A 24,650-nucleotide genomic window follows, 5' to 3' on the forward strand; every position below is an offset into this window, starting at 1 on the left:
GAGGTTTTAGAGGTCTATCTATCTATCTATATACCTAGGCTGCTTCCCCCAAGGAAAGGGAGGTACAATATGAAACATTCTGGGTACTTACAACAAGTCCCTGGCCATCTCGATGAATAACCCGCCTCCTCTCAGACTCTGACAGTAAAAAGGAGTACCTGAAGCACCTGCAGTACACTGTACATGAAGTCTTGCACTGAACTTAGTCATTTGCACTCAGAATTCCATTCTCTTAACACTGTGCACTCTAGTCTTACTTGCGCTCCATTGTACCTTAATGAAATAAGTGTTGCACTCTGCACTTAAGTCTTTGCACTCAGAAATCCATTTTCTTAACATTACACACTCTAATTTAACCTGCGCATTGAAAGTCAATAAAATCAGTGTTGCACTCTGCACTTTAGTCTTTGCACTCACAATTCTAATTTCTTAACAATACGCACTGTCTTCTTCACTGTACAACACTGTAAATTCCCGTGTGGTCTAGTGGAGAGTTCTTCTCGTTTAATCACTGTCAGAGTCTGAAAGTAGCTGAAGGAGGTGGCCTAGGGGTGCGTCGCTGGGTCGTGGTGATGGACTACCCACTGCAGACGACTCTGAAGACAGGCGCAAACTCACGTCCAGTGGTGACTCCACCGTGCCTGATGTGCTGGGCTGTGACTCGGAGGATGAGGGCCTGTCTTGGGGAGGCAATGGTGTGGAGCCAGGACTGGGCACAGCAGGGGTCACGGGTCTGAAAAAGCTGTCAATGGTTGACTGACGCAAGGAACGACGATTTTGGCGATAAATGATGCGCTGCCTGAAAGCGCGCACTTCCTCCACAAGTCGCAAGGGGCCCCATCTCCCTGCCGCAGTCCGGGTGTTCCAGGTAGACGAGAACAAACTCTACGTGTTCCCGGAGTGCATTCAGCTTGGGGATGGCTGGAGTAGTGTCATGCTGAGAGGAGTCTGCATCATCGTCGCTATCCTCGTCGGAATCTTCAAGCTGGGTACTGACGCCTGCAACTAAAGATTCGATTTCGATATCAGACATGGTCTGATACCCAGGATCGCCCTCGTCGTCATCCAACCACTCACGCACTTCGTCCACATCAACATCGTCGCCATGCACACGCAGACGTACATGGAAGTCATCCATGTCAAAACCTAGGAAATCGTGCTCCACATCCGTTCCGAGAAGCAGACAAGACCAACCAGTTTCTAGAGTCTTGACAAGGACTTACTTCCATGCATTGGCCCAGTTGTAGATTGCAGACTTGATGTTGTAGCAGCGAAGGTTTTCGAAAGTCCGCTGTCCCGTCCCTCCCTGCGCTCGTCCTCGTCCTCAAGAACAACCATCACCTCGTCCAGGAACTTCCGTCGGTACAGCCTCTTTGTTGCCACGATCACTCCTTGGTCCATTGGTTGGATGAGAGCAGTCGTATTAGGTGGCAGAAACATGCACCTAATGCATCCAATCTCAGCCACCAAGTCCTTGTCGCATGGGTGAGCAGGTGCATTGTCAAGGAGGAGGAGGACCTTTACCTGGTCGCACGGGATTCCCAGTGTCTTTGTCTGGTAATGGATGACCTCCTTGACGAAGTGGTGGTGGAACCAGTCTTTGAAGATGTGGGCAGTGAACCATACCTTCAAAAAATGGTACCAAACAACAGGAAGGACATCCATCACCCCACGAAGACACCGAGGCTGCTTTGCACGGCCAACAATAACGGGCTTAAGTCGGTGCATGCCGTTAGCATTGGCACAACACAAAACAAATATCCGTTGCTTGGAGAGCTTGCGGCCAGGTATACGCTTCTCCGTCTCCTCGGCTAGAGTGTTCGTCGGCAAAGAGCAATAGAATAAACCAGTATCGTCAGCGTTGTAGACCTGACCGAGAGTGAGGCCCTACCTGTCGATCAAGCACTTCACCTTGTGCTGAAACTCCTCGACTCTATCCTCGTTGGCATCCAAAGCTTCGCCATGAGCCTTACGGATCGTAAGGCCATGTCGTACCTTGAATGCGAAGAGCCAACCCTTGGATGCCTTGAAGTCTGGGGTGTTGTGAAGGCATGCAAACTTCTCAGCAGCAGCCTTCAGCTCCGTGCCACACACCAGCAGATCAGCAACACGTTGCTGTCGATACCGAATCAACATGGAGCGGTCGACTTCAGCATACTAGGGAGTAAACATCATCTTCCTCTCCACGTTGCGATGGTTCTTTGACGAGAAGTCAGCCGTGTACTGCATGAGTTTGTTGCAGGATCTCCTGATATCAAACAAAGTAGATCGGGCCAGGTTAAAATCACAGAGGATGTGTGAGGTTGACCATCCCGCGTCCACCTTGTCCATTATCTCCCTCTTCTTCTCCAGAGTCAAAACCACTCTCTTCCTCTTCTCAGCCGGCGGGGCCATCATCACACACACTAAAAAGAGGCAGGAGAGCAGCAGCAGAGCCTGCAACAGGTAAGGCACCATCCACAAAAGCGAGCATGTGGGCAGCCATGATGACGAGCATGCACTCACAACAAGAGATGGAAGGTAAGTGGGGAGGATGCAGGGGCGCTCAAGTGGATGACGGCGGAACTATGCACCAAAACACAGCTGGTCCACACCGCGCACGCTGAGTCCAAATTACTGGGGGAAAAAAGTCGGATTTTTCCGACTTTTTTGTAATGTTTGGTTCATTTTGGGAATATTGGATCCCAGGACCAAAATATCTGGTAAGTGGGGATGTCCGGAAAGTGGGCGTCCGGATAGTATGGGGATTACTGTACAGTATATATATATATACAGTAATCACTCTAATATCCGGACGCCCAATATCCGAACATCCCCACTATCCGGACATAAGAATGTTTCATACTGTACTTTTTTCCATACTATACTTACCTCATTTCACTCTTTAATGTCCTTTATTGGTGTGAATAGGGTGTTAGGAGCTAGGCATGTGCAGTAGGAAGGTGTTTTTCTGAGTTAGGCTAGGTTAGGGTCCATAAGTACCAGTCCAGGAGCCAGTCACCAGAATGTTTATTATTGTACGAACCTACTTCTAAACCCTCATTTTATGTTTCTTTTGCATTTATTTCAGTCATTTATGTGCCTTATTGATGTGATTTGGGTCTTAAATAGGTGCTATGCATGTCCAGAGGGAGTTGTATAGGTGTTTCTCTGAGTTAGGGTCCATAAGTACAAGTCCATAAGCTGGGGCCCAATATCCGGACCTACCTATGGCTCTATTATGTCGGATATTGGAGTGATTACTGTATATATATATATATATATATATATATATATATATATATATATATATATATATATACAGTATATATATATATCGTTTCAAATTCGTTTTTGTTTCAAAAGGCTCCAACATGCTTGCATGCGTCGGCCTTGGTCACCTAATGGCGGCTCTTCATGCTGAACGATTTATTGCAGCCTCCCTGCTCGGTTCCTTTACCATGATGTCACACTTAATGACGTAATCCCATGTCTTTTTCGGTCTACCACTCACAACCCCATCCCCAATATTAACATGTCTCACCTTCCTCACCCAATTATCATCCCCCATCCTCTCCACATGTCCAAACCAACTCAATCTACGTCACCTAATCACAACACCAATACACTCCAGTCCCATCCTACCTCTCAACTCTTCCATCGTAAATACAGCTACTACAGACCTTGTACGCAGGGAAGCACTACACATCCACCTAATCATTGTCATTTCTGTACATCTGAGCCTGCAAATATCCTCCGTATTTACTGCCCAGGTCTCACCACCATACAGCATTACACTCCTGACACATGCTGCATACATAGACCCCTTACCATGTAGGGAGAGTCCTCTCAAAGTTAGGAGAGGTAAGAGCTCCCTGAACTTCTTCCAACCACTTCTGACCGTAGCCACAGAGCTAGCTCCAGCCCCACCTCCAGCACACAACATGTCTCCTAAATAACAAAACTCTTCCACATACTCAAGAGATTCACCAGCAAGTTCAATTCTTTCACGCCTGACAATCTCCACCTACTCTCCCTGACACGCCGTGCACATAAAATCAGCATTATCTCGCAGTCTACCTCTGATACCACTACATCTCATGTGCACCCATTTATCACAAACACCGCACAAGATGGAATTACTTCCCACGCCCTTGTGGCAAACTGCACATAGCCATTCTCCCTCGTCTTTGACAGTACTGCCACCAGCCCTAGATATCATCATTTTTGTTTTATCTGCATTTACCCTTAAGCCCTTGTGCCCCATACCATCTCTCCCCTTCCTAAACCTTTCCTCCGCCTCCCTTTTGTTCTCTGCAATCAACACCAAATCATCAGCATATAACATCTCCCACGGGAGTCCGTTTCTGAAGTCACATGAGAGGGCTTCAAGTACTATGATAAACCACATGGGACTCAAAACTGACCCCAGATGCACACCAACGTTCACAGAAAACTCATCACTCAAATCTCCATTCACTCTTCCCTGGGTGCGAGCACCCATATACATAGCCATAACCACCCTAACCAGCCACTCCCCCAAACCAAGCTTTCTCATTGCCCACTTCACCACCTCTCTAGGGACTCTGTCAAAGGCCTTTTCCAAATCAACAAAAACAAAATATAGATCCCTTTTCTTCCCATTATACTTTTCCTGAAGCTGTTGAAAAAAGAATATGGCATCAATGGTCCCTCTACCTTGCATAAACCCAAACTGCATCTCATTAATATTCACTTTCTCTAATCAAACATTTTAAAACCTCTCCATTACCTTCATTATCTGATCTAGAAGCTTTATACCTCAATAATTTCCTCTTTCCAGGGCATCATCCTTCCCTCTATACACATTTACAATTACACTCTTCAGCCAATCATCTGGGACAACACACTCATAAATAATCATATTTATCAGGTCAGTGACTAACCTCACCCCAATATCTCCTAAGGCCTTCAACATTTCGGCAGTCAACCCAGACACACCAGCTGCCTTCCCCACCTTCATCCTTCCTATTGCCTCATTCACAGTTGCCGCATCAATCAAAGTCCCAAGGGCCAAACCTTCCCTGTCCCAGTCAAACTCCTCATTCAACAACCGGCTATAATGCTCTCTCCATGCATCTTTAATAACCTCACTGTTCACCACTACTCTTCCTTCATCATTCTTCACACACTGCTCACCTATAATATCCCGATTATCCCTCTTCATCTGATTTGCCACCTTAAATATCATATTTTTCCTTTCCCCATGACTTAGGTTATCAAGTAAAAGTCTCTGAGACTCAGACTTCACCCTGCATAACTCTCTTCTAGCCCTACGCTTGGCAGTCAAGTATTCCACCTTGCTACCACCCTTCTCCCATGCCCGGAAAAGCCTTCTTTTCTCCTTAACTGCAGCTTCTAATCCCTAATTCCACCACCAAGTTACTTTATGTCGTGGTTTTCCTCTTGTCCAACCGCATATTACATCAGTAACTCTCAAGAGATTGTTCTTGAGGGCTCTGTACTGTTTATTAACGCTTCTGTCTACAGCTCCCTGTTCAGCCACCATTCTCCTCATCTCTCTGCAGAAGGCATCCCTTACTACTTGGTTTTCCAGCTTCCATATTTTCCTCTTTTTCATAATTTGTTCTTTAAGCACCATATCACAAATCAACAGTTTGTGATGCTGCACACACTCCTCACTTCCTATAACTTTAACATCCCTCACTAACCTCCTATCAGTCCTCCTAACCAGAAAATAATCTATCTGACTGCTATTTCCCCCAGACTCATACGTAATTAACCTAGTCCCTCTTTTCCTAAAATATGTGTTACACACAATCATGTCCGTTGCCTCCCCTTCCGCATTCCTTATACCATACACACATCCCCCATGTACTCCTGACATAACCTTGTGCTGCTTCACCTACATGACCATTTAAGTCCCCTCCCAAAACCACTATCTCATCATCCCGCATACCACCTACTACACGTATCAAATCACCCCAAAATCTACCTTTCTCTACTTCATCCAATCCTGCCTGTGGAGCATAAGCTGATATATTGCAGTTATCTTTCTACCAAACAGAATTTTCACTACCAATATCCTATCGCTTACTCTGATAACATTCATAACATATTCCACCCATTTCTCTGCAACCATCACACCAACACCCCCATATCTGTCTGTTCCTCCCTGCCAAAACAACTTATAGTAACAGTCCTTCCCAACAATCTTTCTGGCTGATCCACCCCTGTACCAGACTTCTTGCAAACATGCCACATCCACCCACCTCCTACTGAATGCCTGAACGACTTCCCCCGCTCTTCACCTCAAACTTCCCACATTCCATGAACTCACCCTCATCCCCCTGGGTGATTTACTGTCCTCAGGCTTGCTTTGAAACTTATTCTTGCATTTTGTCATAGTCAGTATTAATAAAGGGGGACAGATATACCACAGGCCCCACTCTATATGTATATACATATATATCTATATGTATATATATACCTGTATATATATCTATAGATAGATATATATATGTATATTTATCCATCTATCTATCTATATATATATATATATATATATATATATATATATATATATATATATAGTAAGTTGGGAAGGCTCCAAAATATAATTTAAAAAATCAAAATTCAAAAATTCCCAAAAATGTGCACGTGAGAGGAAGAAAGTCGGCAAAAATCCGCCCAACTCTGTAAGTTGCCGAGTTGTACAGTAATGTTTAAGTGTTTAGTGTTTAGTTCCCCAGTATAGTACAAGTGATAAATACATTAAAGTAATGTCCTTTAAAGTGTTAATTGTACTTTACATAGTGTACAATGTCAAGTACAGTGCTGTAAAGGTGTGCCCAAAACTGATCTTGAGTCCCCCTAACACCTCCAAAATCTACCCAAAGTACTCCTCCATGCCTAGAATACACCCTACAACTGCATGGAATCATGGTAAGGCAGCTTTTACTGTTTATTGTAAAAACTTTTAATTTTTTCCATTTTTTCCTTTTTGTGTGTGTATGCTGGGGGGGAACTACAACTCGGCAAATAGGCTAACTCGGCAAGGCTTGCACATGTATTATGCCGAGTTGTAGAGGTTTTACTGTATATATATATATATTTTTGGTCCAACACGGGACCCATGCATGACAATATTACTGTGTTGGACGCGAGGGTACTGTGTATATATATATATATATATATATATATATACAGTATATATATATATATACACAGTACCCTCGCGTCCAACACAGTAATATTGTCATGCATGGGTCCCGTGTTGGACCAAAAATGTGTTGGATAAACAACAGAGCTTATGGGGAAAAATGAATTATGTCAGCAACCCTACGAAAAGTCACCCAATATACCTACCATATACTTATACATATATTGGTACCACTGTAATTATAATAAATGGTACTGTACTATGAATGATAACTAACCTTTTAGGATAGTGTTGGTTGGCTTGCTGGGAATGGAAGGTGGTATCCGAGACTGTAGGTAGTCCTACTGGGTACCCAGATGATGGCTGATGGCGTCACTAGTGGGTAATGGCTGCTGCTCCTCCTCAACCTCCTTCATAAATCCTTCAAAATTCCTCTCCCCTTTCTTCTGTCTCTCGATGAATTCTAGTTTGGTGGCCTGAAGAAGGTGCCGCAGCTTCTTGGGGTTCTCAGAAGGCTTCCTGGGCATCAGGAGCAGAGTAAAATGCAGTAGCAAGGGGAGAAAATGCAGCAAGAAAAAAGAACTGTCCAATGCGAATTATGTGACTGAGTGGCATTGTGGCGGGAGAAATTTAAACAAAACATCACGTGAGAGCAGAAGCGTTTTTCATTGGGTGACATCGTGATCACGTCACGATAGCAGGCGGGGGAGGCTACTTGATCGGAAGTTTTGATTGGCTGTCAGCGTCACGGGAACGTCCAGTGTGACTGTGTTGGACCAGGGGTGATCATGCTAGAGGCGAACTCTGTGGATTTTGCCCACTTCTCGGAGCTCCGTCAGTGTTATGCTTACGCACCCGTTTTACAGTACTTAAATTGCATTAAATCGTACTAATTTTTTGCTCTCCGTGCCGGACGTGAATCGTCCCGGACAAACGCATGCTGGACACGAGGATACTGTGTATATATATATATATATATATATATATATACAGTACTGTATTTCGTGGCATGTTAGACGCTGCAGTGTGAAAGACGCACCCTAATTCTGGAAGGGAAGTTCTGAGAAAGAAAGTATGTCTTGACCACTACAGAAAGGTTGCCTGATATAAGTATTTTTCACTAAAATACATACTCACCTTTCAGAATGTCTATTCAGTACTGTATATCTGTCTTTGGTTTCTTTATTTTTATGTAAAAGAAGGGCACAAGACATGAAAACAAACAACCCCTTCCTTACATAATGTTACTGCATTCCATGACACTATCTTAACACATCAGAGTCTCTTTTCAGTACTGTATATATATGTTTGGTGTCTATTTTTTTGTAAAAGAAGGGTTCAAGGCAAGAAAACAAACAGACAACCCCTTCCTTATAAATGTTACTCCATACCACGACGCCATCTGAACACTAACGGTTTTTTTATGAAATATGATTGACCCGCTGAAGGTTTATATCCAAGGGGTGATTGGGGTTGATTGTTCATGTAATGCCACTCACGGATGAGTGAGGCTCGTCACTCTCATCTTAAATGTCGGGACCAACTGCCAAGCCCCGGGCTCCTACGCTCCTCATGCCTCATGGGGCAATGTAGGATTGGACGATGAATGGATGAAGTCCAAACTGTCCGATTCCTTTCGTACAATAATTTGAGACGTGATGTTCATCTCTATTAACCCTTTAAACGCGGATCGTCGCGTTTGCGACGCTCGGCGAAAAGGACATAACGGCGGAGCGTCGCGTTTGTGATTCTGGTAAATTTTGAATAACCGCGGGCAGGCAGGCTCCAGCTGGTATTGTCTATCAGTACCACCACCCTTTAGCTACAATTAGCATACTTTACCTTTGTGCTACTGACCTCCGTTGTTGCCAAGTATCGCGTTTTTCCCCCGTCCCCCCCCCACCACGGCCCGGCCAGCCTGGCTGTGATACATGGCAGCGCTCTGAGTGATCAGAACTGTAAATCTGCGCTCTCCTCTCACAAGCAGTTTATGCTAATAGGAAACGCTTGTTTCCCCAGTTGTAACACTAGCTTTTTTTCTCACGGTTTGCCCCTGTTTAGCGTCAGTTTACTGCAGGCTTTCAAAGTGACATTATGGCGAGTTCTAGCTCTTCCGAGTCAGTGCAAGCGGCCGACAGGAACGAGAATAAAGTGACGGGCGTAAGGCAGAATAAAAAGCGCGCCGCGGTGATCTTTTGGGAAGTAATATGATTGAAAATAATGTAGTATACATGTTTTTAGCTGTGAAAATGGAAATGTTTGTTGAGTGACGGGAAGACCGCCGCCGCGCTGCATGTCGGCCGTACGCTTCGTTGATTTTAGCCTTATTTTCAGTGCTTATTGTACAAATACGGATTCCAAACTACCTTTACGTTGTAGTATAAAGTTTACTGTGACAGAATGAGGCTGTGGTAGAGAGGAAACCAGGTTGTTGGAGGTGTGAAAATGAAGATTTGGTTACCCAACTTTGCAAGTCTCCACAAGTCCTTGGGCAGTCCACGAAGGCTCAACACCTGTCTCTGGAGAAAGCTGAATGTAAGTACTATCAGCCATACCAAGTATAACATTCTAGGGTTAATCTCTGATTTTTGGCTAATATTTTCCTACAGGTACTCAGACCGCGATACAACCCCGCCACTCAGGGAGGGGGGGGGGCGACTGTTCACGGCCACGTTTAAGGGGTTAAAGTACACTACATATGTATCAGTGTATAGAGATAAGTATTATTTTTTGTGAAATGAACTTAAAAAAACAAAACTCAATAAAACCTGTTCTTTCATTCATTTAAGATAATACAAAGGCCATTAAGTGAAGGAATACACTATATCTCCAAAACAAATGCCTGCATCTCTTTTAAATGCCTGCATGTACTGAATTTTGAATCACAGAGAACACAACCAAGTTTTCAAACCTCAATTACAAGGAACGTTTACACCATTTTATGTATCCTAAAAGTACCAGAAGCTATCCTAACATGGGGTGATCGAATTTCCATATCTACCTATCTATCTATTGCCAGACGTCTCAATCCCGTTTGGGCTGGCCACAAACAAATCGCCTCTAAGTCGCCCTGTCCCCCATCATTTCACTGCCCTATTCCCAACTCACACCCCCCCCTCTCTCATATACCTCTCCACCCCATCCCTCCATCTCATCCTCGGCCTCCCCCTCCCTCTTCCCCCCTCCACCACACTCACATACACTCTCTTCGTCAGTCTTTCACCCTCCATCCTCTCCACATGGCCAAACCACCTCAGTGTGTTCCTCATAACGCTTCCTATCACATCCACATCCACACCACAACGCTCTTTTATATCCTCATTCGTCAGCCTGTCTCTCCATGTGACTCCACAGGCTCCTCTTAAATAACTCATTTCCACTGCTCTCACTTTTGACTTGTGTCCTTCCAACAACGTCCAAGCTTCACTTCCATACGTTAGAGTTGGTATCACAATACTGTCATGAAGTAACTTTTTCACTTCCATGCTCACTTCCCTGTTTCTTATCACTGCTTTCAAAGAACCAGCAACCTTTCTTCCCTGCTGTACCCTTTCAAGCAATTCACCCTCCAAACCTCCATCCTTACTCATCACACTAACCAAGTACTTAATCGTACTCACATTTTCCAATTCCTCACCATCCAACCTCGCTGTACATTCACTGACTTCACCTCTCTCAAAGACCATCACTTTACTCTTCCCTACATTCACTTTTAGATTCTGTTTCTTACACACTCTCCCAAACTCATCCACCAAGCCTTGCAGCTCCCCTTCGTCTTCGCTCAACAACACAGTATCATCTGCAAACAACAGTACAGGGAGTTTCCAAACACTATCCTCTCTCACCAGGGCTGCTCCAATATCCACTACCCTACCTTGTACCTCTTTATTACCCCATCCATGTACAGATTGAACAACCATGGAGACATGACACATCCTTGTTTCAACCCAACTTTCAAAGAGAAAAATTCACTTGGTTCACCATCCACACGCACTGCAGCCTTCGCACCATCGTACATACTCTTCACAGCATTCACCAACTTCCCATCTACTCCATATATTCTTAACACTTTCCACAATCCTTGTCTATCCACCCTGTCATATGCTTTCTCCAAATCCATGAAAGCCGCATACAACTTCTTTCCCTTCTCTACACACTTTTGCACTAAAGATCTAAGAATGAATATCTGATCTACACAACCTCTTCCCTTCCTAAAGCCTCCCTGTTCTTCTCCAACTAATTTCTCTGTTCTTTCTCTAACTCTGTCAATAAGTATCCTACCATACACTTTTCCTAGTATACTAAGAAGACAAATGCCCCTATGATTACCACACACTTCTTTTTCCCCTTTTCCTTGGTACATGGGAATAATTATACCTGACTTCTAATCCTCCGGGACTCTACCTTCCTCCCAGGCCAATCTGCACATCTTTCACATCCATTCTACTACTATCTCTCCCCCTTGCTTCAGCATTTCACTACACACTCCATCAATTCCGGAGGCTTTCCCCGATTTAGCTTTCTTCATTGCTTCCACAACTTCTATCCTACTGATTTCTTCCTGTCTTCTCATTTCCCTCCTTCTCCCAGCTATTCCCCAGCCACTTATACTCGCATTACTTCCATCCTCTATGTTCAACAATTCCTTAAAGTGTTCTCTCCATCTGCTCACTTTTTCTCCCTTCTCCACTAGTAATCTACCAATTTTATCTTTCACTCCCCTGCTAACTTCACTTCCACCCTGTCTTACTCTTTTCACCTCTTTCCAGAACATTTTCTTACAGTCCCTCCATTTTACACTCAAATTCCTTTCAAATTCCTCATCCAGTCTCTTCTTACTCTCTCTTACTAATCTTTTCACCTCTCTCTTTCTTTCTACATATAACTCTCTCTTCCGCCACTCAACTTCTTCCACGCCCCTATTTCTCATCCATTCATTGTATGCTTTCTTATTTTGTGCCACAGCCCGTTTCACCTCTTCCGTCCACCACGCTGTTCCTTGCACCCCCCTCCGTCTTCTCTTCCTTCCACACACCACATCACATGCTACACATATTTCTTCTGTAAATATCCTACACACACCTTCCACATCTCCCATCTGCTCCAATTCATAACTGCCCAATCGTTCCTCCACTTCTCTCTTATACTCTGCCTTTTTCTCATCCTCTTGTAACCTTTCCACTCTCCTTGAAACTACTTCCTCTCGTCTTTCCCTTCTTCTATTCCTCCATCTTACTTGAATCCTAATTCTGGCCACCACCAAGTAGTGGTCAGAAAGTCCACTCCCCCAACCTGTATAAGCTCTTGCATCCATTACACATCTTCGCATCCTTTCATCCACACACACATAATCAATCACTGCCTTCCTTTCATTCAGTTCACCACCCACCCTTCTCATCACTCGCCATGTATACCTGTGGATCATTTTATGCCTGAAGAGGGTATTGGCTATCACCAACCCCCTCCCAGCACAAATGTCCACTAACACACTCCCATTCTCATCTATCTCAGCAGGCACACCCCACTCACCAACTATTCCATCCACGTTCACATTCCCAACTTTACCATTCATATCATCATATCGCTAGGCACTAAACTGCTAAACCGCTAATAATGTTGCAACTGTTTTTCCTGTTTTTCACTAACAGTAATATAAGACCGTTTCCTTCTATGATGCTCTTGTATTGAATGAAACAAAATATCAGTAAGAGATGCCAGCCTAACAAGGGTTTTTGAATTTCCATATGAGTCAGACGTCTGTTACAATGACTCAGCAAAAGTCATGCTAGCCAACATCTCCAACATGATTCCCATGCTAGTTAGTGATTGGATAGCAAGTGAAGTGATCATTACTGCCTTTCTGAAGGTTAGCAAGGAGTTAAGAAGTGATCATGTTCTGAAAGTTGGGGGAACGCTAGGTGCTAAACTGCTAAATTGCTAAACTACTAAAAAGATGTAATTTCAGACAGAATGGTTTAATGTTGCAGTTGTTTTACCCGTTTTTCAGTAACGGTAATATAAAACTGTTTCCTTCTATTATATTCTTGTCTCGAATGAAACAAAATATCAGTAAGAGAAGCCAGCAAAACAAGGGTTACTGAATTTCCATATGAGACAAACATCTGTTATAATGACTCAAAAGTCATGCCAGCCATCATCTCCAGTAAGATTCCCTTACTAGTTACTGAGTGGATGGCAAGCAGAGTGATCATGACTGCAATTCAGAAGGTTAGCAGGGAGTTAACCAGTGATCATGTTAGCCTGCTAAAGTAGGGTGTATGCTAGATGCTAAATTGCTAAACTGCTATACCGCTAAACCCCCAGACCGTCACATGGCCAGTTGTAAACAAACTCTAAATTTTTTCCTGAGCCTCGGTGTTTCTAATCGTATAATCTGAGTATACACATAAGTGAATGTAACTATCTATCTATCTATTGCCAGACGCCTCAATCCCGTTTGGGCTGGCTACAAACAAAACGCCTCCACGTCGCCCTGCCCCCGGCCATTTCACTGCCCTGCTCCCAACTCACACCTCCCTCTCTCATATACCTCTCCACCCCATCCCTCCATCTCATCCTCGGCCTCCCCCTCCCTCTTCCCCCCTCCACCTCACTCACATACACTCTCTTCGTCAGTCTTTCACCCTCCATCCTCTCCACATGGCCAAACCACCTCAGTGTGTTCCTCATAATGCTTCCTATCACATTCACATCCACACCACAACACTCCTTTATATCCTCATTCATCAGCCTGTCTCTCCATGTGACCCCACAGGCTCCTCTTAAATAACTCATTTCCACTGCTCTCACGCTTGACTTGTGTCTTTCCTACAACGTCCAAGCTTCACTTCCATACGTTAGAGTTGGTATCACAATACTGTCATGTAGTAACTTTTTCACTTCCACGCTCACTTCCCTGTTTCTTATCACTGCTTTCAAAGAACCAGTAACCTTTCTTCCCTGCTGTACCCTTTCAAGCACTTCACCTTCCAAACCTCCATCCTTACTCATCACACTAACCAAGTACTTAATTGTACTCACATTTTCCAATTCCTCACCATCCAACCTCGCTGTACATTCACTGACTTCACCTCTCTCAAAGGCCATCACTTTACTCTTCCCTACATTCACTTTCAGATTCCGTTTCTTACACACTCTCCCAAACTCATCCACCAAGCCTTGCAGCTCCCCTTCGTCTTCACTCAACAACACAGTATCATCTGCAAACAACAGTACAGGGTGTTTCCAAACACTTTCCTCTCTCACCAGGGCCACTCCAACATCCACTACCCTACCTTGTAACTCTTTTATTACCCCATCCATGTACAGATTGAACAACCATGGAGACATGACACATCCCTGTTTCAACCCAACCTTCAAAGAGAAATATTCACTTAGTTCACCATCCACATGCACTGCAGCCTTAGCACCATCATACATACTCTTCACAGCATTCAACAACTTACCATCTACTCCATATATTCTTAATACTTTCCACAATCCTTGTCTATCCACCCTGTCATATGCTTTCTCCAAATCCATGAATGTAACGTTTTACAATAAATCAAAGGTGTTTATACTCTAAAAAATACTTGACTACCAAACAGTGAGATGATCCTCTGTATAAGTGATTCTTCCAAATGAGAAGTGTAGGAGCCCAGGGCTAGGCAAGTTGGTCCTGATATTTAAGATGAGAGTGATCAGCCTCACTCATCCCTAAGTGGCATTATGTGAGCAATACACCCCAACCACCCCTTGGATATAAACCTGCACCGGCTCAATCCAACTGGAGCGCCATAATTACCCACTAAACCACCAGGCGCCAAAATTTGGTTACATAGTTACCACCCAGTGTAGTAAATGGTTTCCTGGTGTACTGGAAACCATTTGGGTTGTCACTCAATGTACAGTCACCCACAGGAAGAAGGAAGAGGAAAGAATGAAGGAAAGAATGAAAGAAGATGATGGAAGGAAAGAAGGATGGAGAAGAGGAAAGGGCAGACAACCGAGTGCAGCACTACATCGAGTAAGTGGATGGTGAGCACTCTCACCTACCACATTATATATCTCATCTCATGTCATCTCATCAGCCGTTTGAGTGTCCACTGCAGGACCGGGCTATCCCTACTGAAGTGGGGACAATACACCCAATGTATCTCTACCAAGTGGCTTAGGCTGTCTAGCAGAGATTGTATGTAGGGTGAGAAGTGCTTGTAAGTGTAATTGTTGTGGTGGAGTGGCTTTGGATATGTGTGTAGTCTGTGAACCCAGTGTAATCGGCCAGTGCAAGCCAACTGGGTGCAAGCATACTTTATAGTATGAGACACTGGTTCAACCACAGAACCCCTTGTGTCCGGCAATGCAGTACGTGGCCCGAAGAACGCTCCCAAAGTTTATTACCCTGGTGGGGTGCAAACCCTCGTTCTTCAGTTTACGAACACGCACACTTTACCACTGTACCACACTGGCTCCACCACATTATATATACATATATATATATATATATATATATATATATATATATATATATATATATGTATATATATATATATATATGTATATATATATATATATATATACTGTATATATATATATATATATATATATATATATTGTATATATATAAAGACTATATATATATACTGTATATAAGAAGTGTACCATGTAATGTGCATGTAGTTTGGTGTTGAGTTAAAGGAACTTGTATTGGAGAGCATGCTGGACTACTCTCTGTGTAACTCAAAGACTGTAAAAGTTCTGCAAAGGGGGATGGTCAAAAGCCAGTTCCGAGGGCTAGTGAAACAGGAGCTCCAGCTCTCTCTGTCATCAGTTTTCCATCCACCTTGGGAGTACCGCCCTATTCGACTGGTTCTACAGTCTACTCCCTGATGTGGGCAGCTAATCAACGTTTTACTGTAAATTAATGATGATGATGATTTTATTATCACTTCATTATTTAAGACAACTAAATTAAATCAAATATTTTTAGATATCTACAAGTAACATGATAAATGTTGCAGGTGGTGTGTATCTGAAATACTAAAAAAAATCTTTGTAAGTACTAACTGGATAGACGCTGCAGGTGTTGTGTATCTCAAAGTCGGACATGACGGAAAAGTCCTCAATGATGTACTCCAGGACAGAATCTTGGTGGCTTGTCCTCTTGAGAACCTCAGATATGTCATTTATCTTGCTATCAGTATAATAATTTCTGGAAGGAAAAGGAAACTACAGATACATTGAATCCGAACAGTGTACTGTACATATTGCAGAATTAAGAACAACAAGCTCTTGGTTCTTTTGTTACAGAAACAATGAAAAATCTTTAATTAGACTATAAGGACCAATATTAAAACTACCAATACCCACAAGCCAAGCTTTGTCCTACTCCTCTAATATCATGCTGATTCAGTCATACAGACCATGTGAACTTGAATAATAAAATGCACTGTGTTTACCCTCTGAGTCTAGGGATGTTTTCGTTTTCTTTCACCATAATTTTGCCTAATCGCCACAGTACCTTCAGATGACTACTCTATACAATATTCAGCTTAGGAGAAATATTTCAAAGACGATGGGTTAGATGCATCCTTCACCAACTCATACAAAACCCTGCATTTTAAGTTCAATAAAACTGCCTGGAGTACCAAAAATACACTGAAATATAAAACAAGCAGATGGAAGGGGTTGTGTCTGACAATGCTTCATTCTCAAGAGGTCAAAGTTATTCTTACCCATTCACTGTTCAAGGCACATCCATCCATCATCTAAGCCTTACCCAACAGAAGCAAAGAGACCCCAGGCAAGAAGACTCAGAGAAGACAATAAAGCTGAGTGACCATCTGCTCACGTGAGTGGCACTGCATGAGCAATAAATCCCAACCACTCCTTGAACTTACCACAGACACTTATGGGTCATATCTGGTTGGTACATCTTATTTTTTATTTTTTCAATTTGTTTTTTTAATGTATACAACTCTGGGCTAAGACTTCACAGCTAGTTCCCAAGACCTGGTAGTCCTCTTCCATACCATATACAGTACCTGTATCTCCATACGTCATCACTTTGGCACTAACACCCACCGTCCATATTGAATACTGACAGTCCTCAACTTACAACGGGGTAATGTTCCGACAGATGTTGTAAGTTGATTTGGTCGTAAGTCAAAAATGCATGTACAATACAGCAGTCAGAAGTCAGATATAGCTACCGTACATTTTATGAAGACATGCATATGTCCAAAAACTTTTAACATCATCATCATCATCATCCGAACCTCCTTTCCCACCCTAGGGCAGGGTGAGGAGCAGCAATGTCCAGACAGCCCAAGTTTGCCCAATCCAATGGGCAACACCTCCATTCACTCATCATTCAAGTCCCCGGAATCCTGGCTCTATCGGATATGCCAACAACATTCACCACGTTCTGTACCTTCACATAAACGTATCCGATAGAATCAATCCGGACGCTCCCATGTTAAAAAGGGGTGCCAAAATCCCCGATCATGCACTTCTCCTCACAACATTTATCCAGCCAACTCGATCTTTTGTCAGTTCCCAAGCCTCACCAACTTCCAGACCCCTCTTCCTCACACACTCATTCACCATATCACTCCACCTTCTCCTTGGCCTACCTCACCTTCTCCCTCCTTCAAATTCACTCAGATATACCTTTTTCACCACTCTATTGTTATCCATTCTCTCCATATGACCATACCATCTCAGTACATTCTCTTCAATTCTGGTGTCAACAGACTTCCTCATTCCACATCTTTCACAAATCACATTATTTCGTATCCTATCCACCCTCTGTACTCCACACACATGCCTCAGCAGTTCCATCTCCACTGTTCTTACTCTTGATTTTTCATTTTCATGCCACACCATAGTCTCACATCCATATGTTAAAGCTGGCAGTTACACTCCCTCATGTAAGCCTTGTGCAGCTGCCGCACTCAAACATCTGTTTCTTATCAAGGCCTTCATTGCACCAGCTACTTTTCATCCTCGTGTCACTCTACTTTCAACTTCTTTTGCACATTTTCCTCTTTTCTATCACTGTACCTAGATATTTCAACTCTCTCACTAATTCCAGTCACTCTCCATTCACTGTGACATCACACTGGGAGTCACCTTCTCTCTCAATAACCATCACTTTACTCTTTTCTACATTTACTCTCAAGGCACGACACTCACAGACATCAGCGAAACTCTGCACTAGTCTACCAAGTTCTTGTCCAGTGCTTGCAAGCAGTACTGCATCATCAGCATACAACAAATTTGAGATATTCCATCCATCACCATTCATTACCAACGCCATCCGTCTCTCCATTACTCATGTTTTTACTTCTCTCATCACCCCATCCATATATATATATTGAACAACCATGGGGACATCATACAACCCTGTCGCATGCCCACTCCAATCTTGAACCATTCTCTTAGATGCCCATTAACCCTTACACAGCTTTGCTACCATCATAAAAACTCTTGACAGCACCTAGCAGCTTACCATCTACACCGTACATGCACAAAACTTTCCACAATCCCTCTCTGTCTACTTTGTCGTATGCTTTTTCCAGATCCATGAATGCCATAAACACCTTATAGTCCTTCTCACAAGCCTTCTCTGCTATCTGTCTCACTGCAAATATTTGATCCACACATCCTCTACCACCCTGTTCATCACTCACTAGGACTTCTGATATCTCTCTTACTTTCTCGATAATAATTCTTCCATATACCTTCCCTACCACAGTCAATAAACTTATGCCACGATAGTTCTTGCACTCACTTCACTCACCTTTATTTTTGTACAGAGGTACAATCAAAGCCTTTTTCCACTCTGCAGGCAGTTCCCTCATCCATGCCTTCTTATATATCTCCAACAAGCACTTCATTTCACTCCCTCCACTAACTTAAGCATCTCTGCATACACCTCATCAACCCCAGCTGCTTTCCCATTTTTCAGCCGCTTCACAGCACTCTTCACCTGTGCGAGTGTCACGTCTCCCGGTACTGCTTTCCTTCTCTGCACACCCCCAAAACCAATAATGTTTACAGCCGCTCTGCTCTCTCTATTCATCAGATTTTCAAAATATTCTTTCCATCTGGTCCTTATTTCATCTCCATGGGTTAGTAACTTACGACCTGCATCCTTCACGCCATCACATTTCTTTCCGCTTTCACTTCTACATTTCTGCACCTCCTTCCAGAATAACTTCCTATTTTCAGAGTAGTTCACATTCATTTTTCTTCCTAGATCATCATTAACCTCCCTCTTTTTCCTCTTCACTAGTTTCTTTACGTGCTTCTTGCTCTCAGTATACTCAGTTCTTATGTAACCATTTTAGTCACTTCTTCCTTTTCTCCTTCACTGCTCTCTTAACCTCTTCATCCCACCATGCCGTACCTTTCTTAATTGCTGTTAGTCTTGCCACACCACACACCACTTTAGCATTCCTAACTAAGCACTCCCTCTATGCATTCCACAGGCTGTCCAGATCCATTTCATTCCATTTCACTGATTCTAACTCGTCCTCTACTTTGGTCCTGTAATCATCTGCTATTTCTTTGATCCTCAGCTTCTCAACTTTCAGTCTGTCTCCTTGATTGCTCCTCCCTCTCCTGATCCACCTCACTTCTCTCAGCTTGATCTTGCATACCACAATCATATGATCTGACAGACCTCCACATCGTCCTCTCACGGCCCTTGTATCAGCAACCATTCCCATCGTCGACTTCTCTATGAGCACGGAATCAATCAGGCTTCTTTCAACACGATCCACGTTTCCTCTGTACCATGTATATTTATGTGCATCTTTGTGTTTGAAATATGAGTTACAAATGCACAACCTCCTCTCCTGACACATATCGTTTAGTCGTTTCCCATTATCATTCTCTCCTGGTACTCTATAACAACCCATTATGTCATCCTCAGGACCAGTGCCTACTCTTCCATTCATATCCCCCATTATGATCACCTTGTAGCTCCTGGATATTTCTCCTACTACTTCATCCAGCTCATCCCAAAATCTGTCTTTCTCTTTCTCACTCCTGCCCTCACACTGTGCATATGCTACAATCACTGTCACTTTCACCTTCTCAAACTTGAATTTGACATACATACACCTCGAGCTGAACATTTGTAGTCTCGCATTCCACTCTGCCACACCTCATTCATCAACAATGCAACTCCATCTTTGCATCATCCTCGCCCATTCATTCCCGATCTTACACATTTTACACCCTCCCACTCCTCCACTTCACACCCTTTCATCTTCAATTTACACAATGCCATCACAGCATATCCCGTACTCTTGAACACACTCACCACGTCCACCCTCTTGCTCTCCTCATTCACACCTCTGATATTCCACATGGCCACGCGAATTTGCCTATTTGGTTGGGGCCCTGGGCAGGAATTGGGCCCTCCGAGGCTCTCTGAAACGACTGCCATGATTAAGTGATTTTGGATAGGGGAATCTGGGGGACACTTAACCCCGCCAGAAACCCCGGTTATCTGGTTACCACCCAGCGCAGCAAATGGTCTCATGGGCACAGGAAACCACCTGGCCTGCCACTCAGTGTACAGCTCATATGGCATCACTCTACATTGAGTGAGTGGATGATGGGCACCCCCATCCACCACAAGACAGGTTGGTCCAGCCTCATAATGAATCCGTTCCAGTAATGATAAAATAGGTTAGACTCTAATTTGATATGGTATAAAAATTAGGTTAGATTGTTAAGTTAATAAGGAATAAACAACTGGTGATGGCTTGACCTTGGGGCTGGAAATGACCTGAAAGTATGGTGAACTACCTGGTGGTGAAAGAACCACCTCAGCTGCCCTCCCTTGGGGTCCCGCAGCAGTACCATTGTTGCAGAGAGAGCAGCCATTTCACTGCCAGCCATAAAAAACTTTTAAAGTTAAAAATATGCCTAAATCTTGCAAATATCCTTCCTCCTGAATAGTCTTCTCCAATTCTAGAGTTCTTGAAGATATGATTAAAGAAAGAGTGAATATTGATGAGATGCAGTTTGGGTTTACGCCAGGCAAAGGGACCACTGATGCCATATTCATTGTTCGACAGCTTCAGAAAAAGTATATACAAAAGAAAAGGGATCTGCACATTGTTTCTGTTGATCTGGGGAAGGCCTTTGACATAATCCCTAGGGAGGTGCTGAACTGGGCAATGAGAAAGCTTGGGATTGAGGTGGTTAGAGTGGGTAAGACTATGTACGTTGGTGCTTGCACCCAGGTAAAGGTGAATGGAGCTTTGAGTGATGAGTTTTTCGTGAATGTTGGTGTGCATCTGGGGTCAGTCTTGAGCACTTTATTGTAGTAGTAGTAGTAGTAGCAGCAGTTGTTCCCTAAGGAGTCTGGCCAAACAGCCCCATGTCCATAAAGAATGCCAACTGAGACCGGGCTTTCCCACACAGCTCTCGAGGAGTGTCTGTTGTGTTGTTCACACAGGCAACTATGTGCAATGCAGTCTTCCATTATGTGCTTAATAGTATGAGGTGCTGTGCTGATCCTGGACAGGCATCAGTGACGAAGTCATCCAGTCTCTTCTGATAACTCAAGAGGGTTGGATGATGCCCACATCTCAGCCTGGCCAGGTGAACTCTGTCCTTATGAGGGAGATAAGATTCAGGACGGTGGATATCAGGAGGCCGTGCATGCAGCTGTGTGTTGTCTTTGAGTCCCTGAATGGAGCGGCAAGGGATCTGAGCATGAATATGCTTCTGGAAGCTGGTTTGAGGCAGGAGAGGGGGCAATGATGAAAATGTTTGTGTATGATATCATGTGCTAGGTGTTGTTTTGATGTTCCTCAGTGTGTGTGGATATGATGCCATGTAGTGTACTGGATGGTGTAGATTTGTGGAGGCTGTGGCAAGAATTTGTGTCTCTCTCATAACTAGATGATCCTTGACTTTGAGGATTTTGGTTTCTTGGTGTAGGTGGTCTGTAGGTGTACTAGATGTGCAGCCTGTGATTATTTTTAGGGCCTTGTTCTGTACGGTCTGTAAGGTGCCGTAGTGTGTTTCAGTGAGGTTAGACACCGATGCAGGGCTTGTATAGTTCATCACCGAACATATATATTGTTTGTAAAGGTAAGCCCTTAATTCACGCGAGGGTTACGTTCCCAGACCCTTCGCGTATGTGGTAAGTTCGCGTATACATTCTGCCCTTGTGTGCACATAATTACGCATGTCTACTAAGTATATTACATCTGAATAATACTGTTTATGCATTACATACACCTTATAAACTAGCATAAAGTATGAAAAACAACAAAAATGTAAGAAATTTAACACTGATACCTGACAAGCACAGGCATAGGTGGACACTTCAGCAGTCTGGTGCACAAGCCCTCACTACCTCCCATATGCTACATTCTGCCTTTTTTATAGTCCAAACAGTTGACCCATTCACCCCAAACATAAGGTTCCGAGCCAGTTCACAGGCGTAGGTGGAGACACTTTAGCACAATCTGGTGCACTAGCCCTCACTGACTCCCGTATGCTACGTTCTGTCTTCTTTATTGTAAGAACAGTTGACTCACCCCAAACACACGGTTCAGAGACAATTCACCATGAAGTCAATGCACCATCAAAACATGGATGATTCCCTGTCATTCTATAAATACACTTATTATTGATTAATTAATACTTTAATAACTAATTTTCAGGGGGATTTTATAACTCATATAAGTAAAAAACTAGTGTACTGTACTTGCTAAATAAACTGGTATGTAAATAAATGACGGGGAATCGTCCTGACGGAGAATTGTCGCTGACATTCCTCCCTTAAGTTTGTCCAACACTTTAACACTCTCTGTCAGCAACATCACTTTACGAGTCCATTTTGGTGTGTTACCACGTGCATCACTAGCACTACGCTTAGGCCCCATGTTGGCAGACAAGGCAAGCAATCACTAGAAGGCAGAAAAATAAGCCACAAATAACCATTCGCCAGTCATGCAAGGTTAGGCCATCGGATTCAAACTTACTGTGTGGTGCGTGGTAGACCGACCTCCCACACACACACAAACACGTACATGTATGTATGCACACGGGCAGCAGGTAGGCATTTTTATATTTTATTTATTTCTCTTGTATATTAAAATTATTTATTTGAATACTATAATTTTTTGTTTTAATTATTGTATGAAAAATTCGTGGATAACCGAAATCACGTGAAAAAAGTTTGCGTGAATTAAGGGCTTACCTGTATACTGTGGTAATGGTTTCATTGTTGTGTCCAAATACTGTATGGGCAAGTGACCTTAGGGTGTTAATTTTTTAATGTTTGTGATATGTTTTTTAAATGACATTGATGTATGTTACACCATGGATTTTGTGTGTGTGTGTGTGTGTGTGTGTGTGTGTGTGTGTGTGTGTGTGTGTGTGTGTGTGTGTGTGTGTGTGTCTGTGTGTGTGTGTGTGTGTGTGTCTGTGTTTACATATTTGTAGTATACAGGAATTAAGCAATGCTAGTGTTGTCCTGTCTCCATATCCACATTTATCTAGTCTACTTTTACACACATGAATGTTTTTCGCCTGCACCACCTCTTCGTCTAGTCGTTCCAAATATTTATGTATTTACCTAATATACCTAATTGTGATATACGCGAAATGTGCTATGCTCTTGGGTTCCCGTTGCTGTTTCTCAGTAAGTCAAATTTAGTTTTAAACTCGTTTAAGCTTTTACACTGGACGATCTCTTTGTCCAGGCTATTCCACAGGTCTATACTTCTATAAGGAAAACTATATTTCTTGATATCCTTCAAGCAGCTTGACTTCTTCAATTTACTTCCGTGTCCTCTTGTTGCTCTCTTATCCCATATAAACAAATCTTCTCGGTCAATTTTCTCTACTCCTATCATGGTCCTGAACACTGCAATCATGTCTCCCCTCTTTCTCCTTTTCTCCAAGGAAGGCAAATCCAGCTTTTCCAGCCTCTCTCTGTATGATAGATCTGCCAGACTGGGGACCATCTTGGTTGCTGTTCTTTGTATTCTCTCAATCTTGTTTATATCTTTCTTTTTGCATGGAGACCACACTACCGCTGCATATTCTAACCTACGGCGGATCATGGCCATTATCAATTTTTTCATCATCTCCTCATCCATATAATGAAATGCTACTCTTGCGTTAGTCAAGAGTTTATAACATCTCTCTATCTTGTTAATATGTTTTTCAGGTGACAAACTATCTTGGAACAGCACTCCCAAATCATTCTCTTCTCTCATTTTTGTGATTAATTCATTACCCAACAAATAATTCAGTGATGGCCTCCTGTTACTTTTACCCATTTCCAATACTGTATTTTACATTTCTTTGCATTAAATATCATTTCCCACATCCAGCTCCAATCATGTATCCTATCCAGATTCTCCTGCAGCAATTTACAATCCTCCTCAACCTCTACCTTCCTCGAAAGGACCATAAGGTCTGTTGCTGTTTGCTTTCCTGTGTAAGATCTTTACATCACCAGCAA

General features: G+C 43.2%; 1 protein-coding gene across 1 annotated transcript in view; it reads right to left on the reverse strand.

Moving 5' to 3' along the window:
• Nucleotides 1-24,650, reverse strand: part of LOC145413192 (uncharacterized) — a 481,698-nt gene that overhangs the window by 33,964 nt on the left and 423,084 nt on the right. The window contains exon 18 of the mRNA XM_080282917.1: nucleotides 16,208-16,352. Coding sequence (XP_080139043.1) covers nucleotides 16,208-16,352 — 145 coding nt within the window. The remainder of the gene's footprint in view (nucleotides 1-16,207; nucleotides 16,353-24,650) is intronic.

This window comes from Coenobita brevimanus, chromosome 95 (genome assembly GCF_032717465.1).
Source record: "Coenobita brevimanus isolate Jiangsu-jjx chromosome 95, ASM3271746v2, whole genome shotgun sequence".
Lineage (NCBI taxonomy): Eukaryota > Metazoa > Arthropoda > Malacostraca > Decapoda > Coenobitidae > Coenobita > Coenobita brevimanus.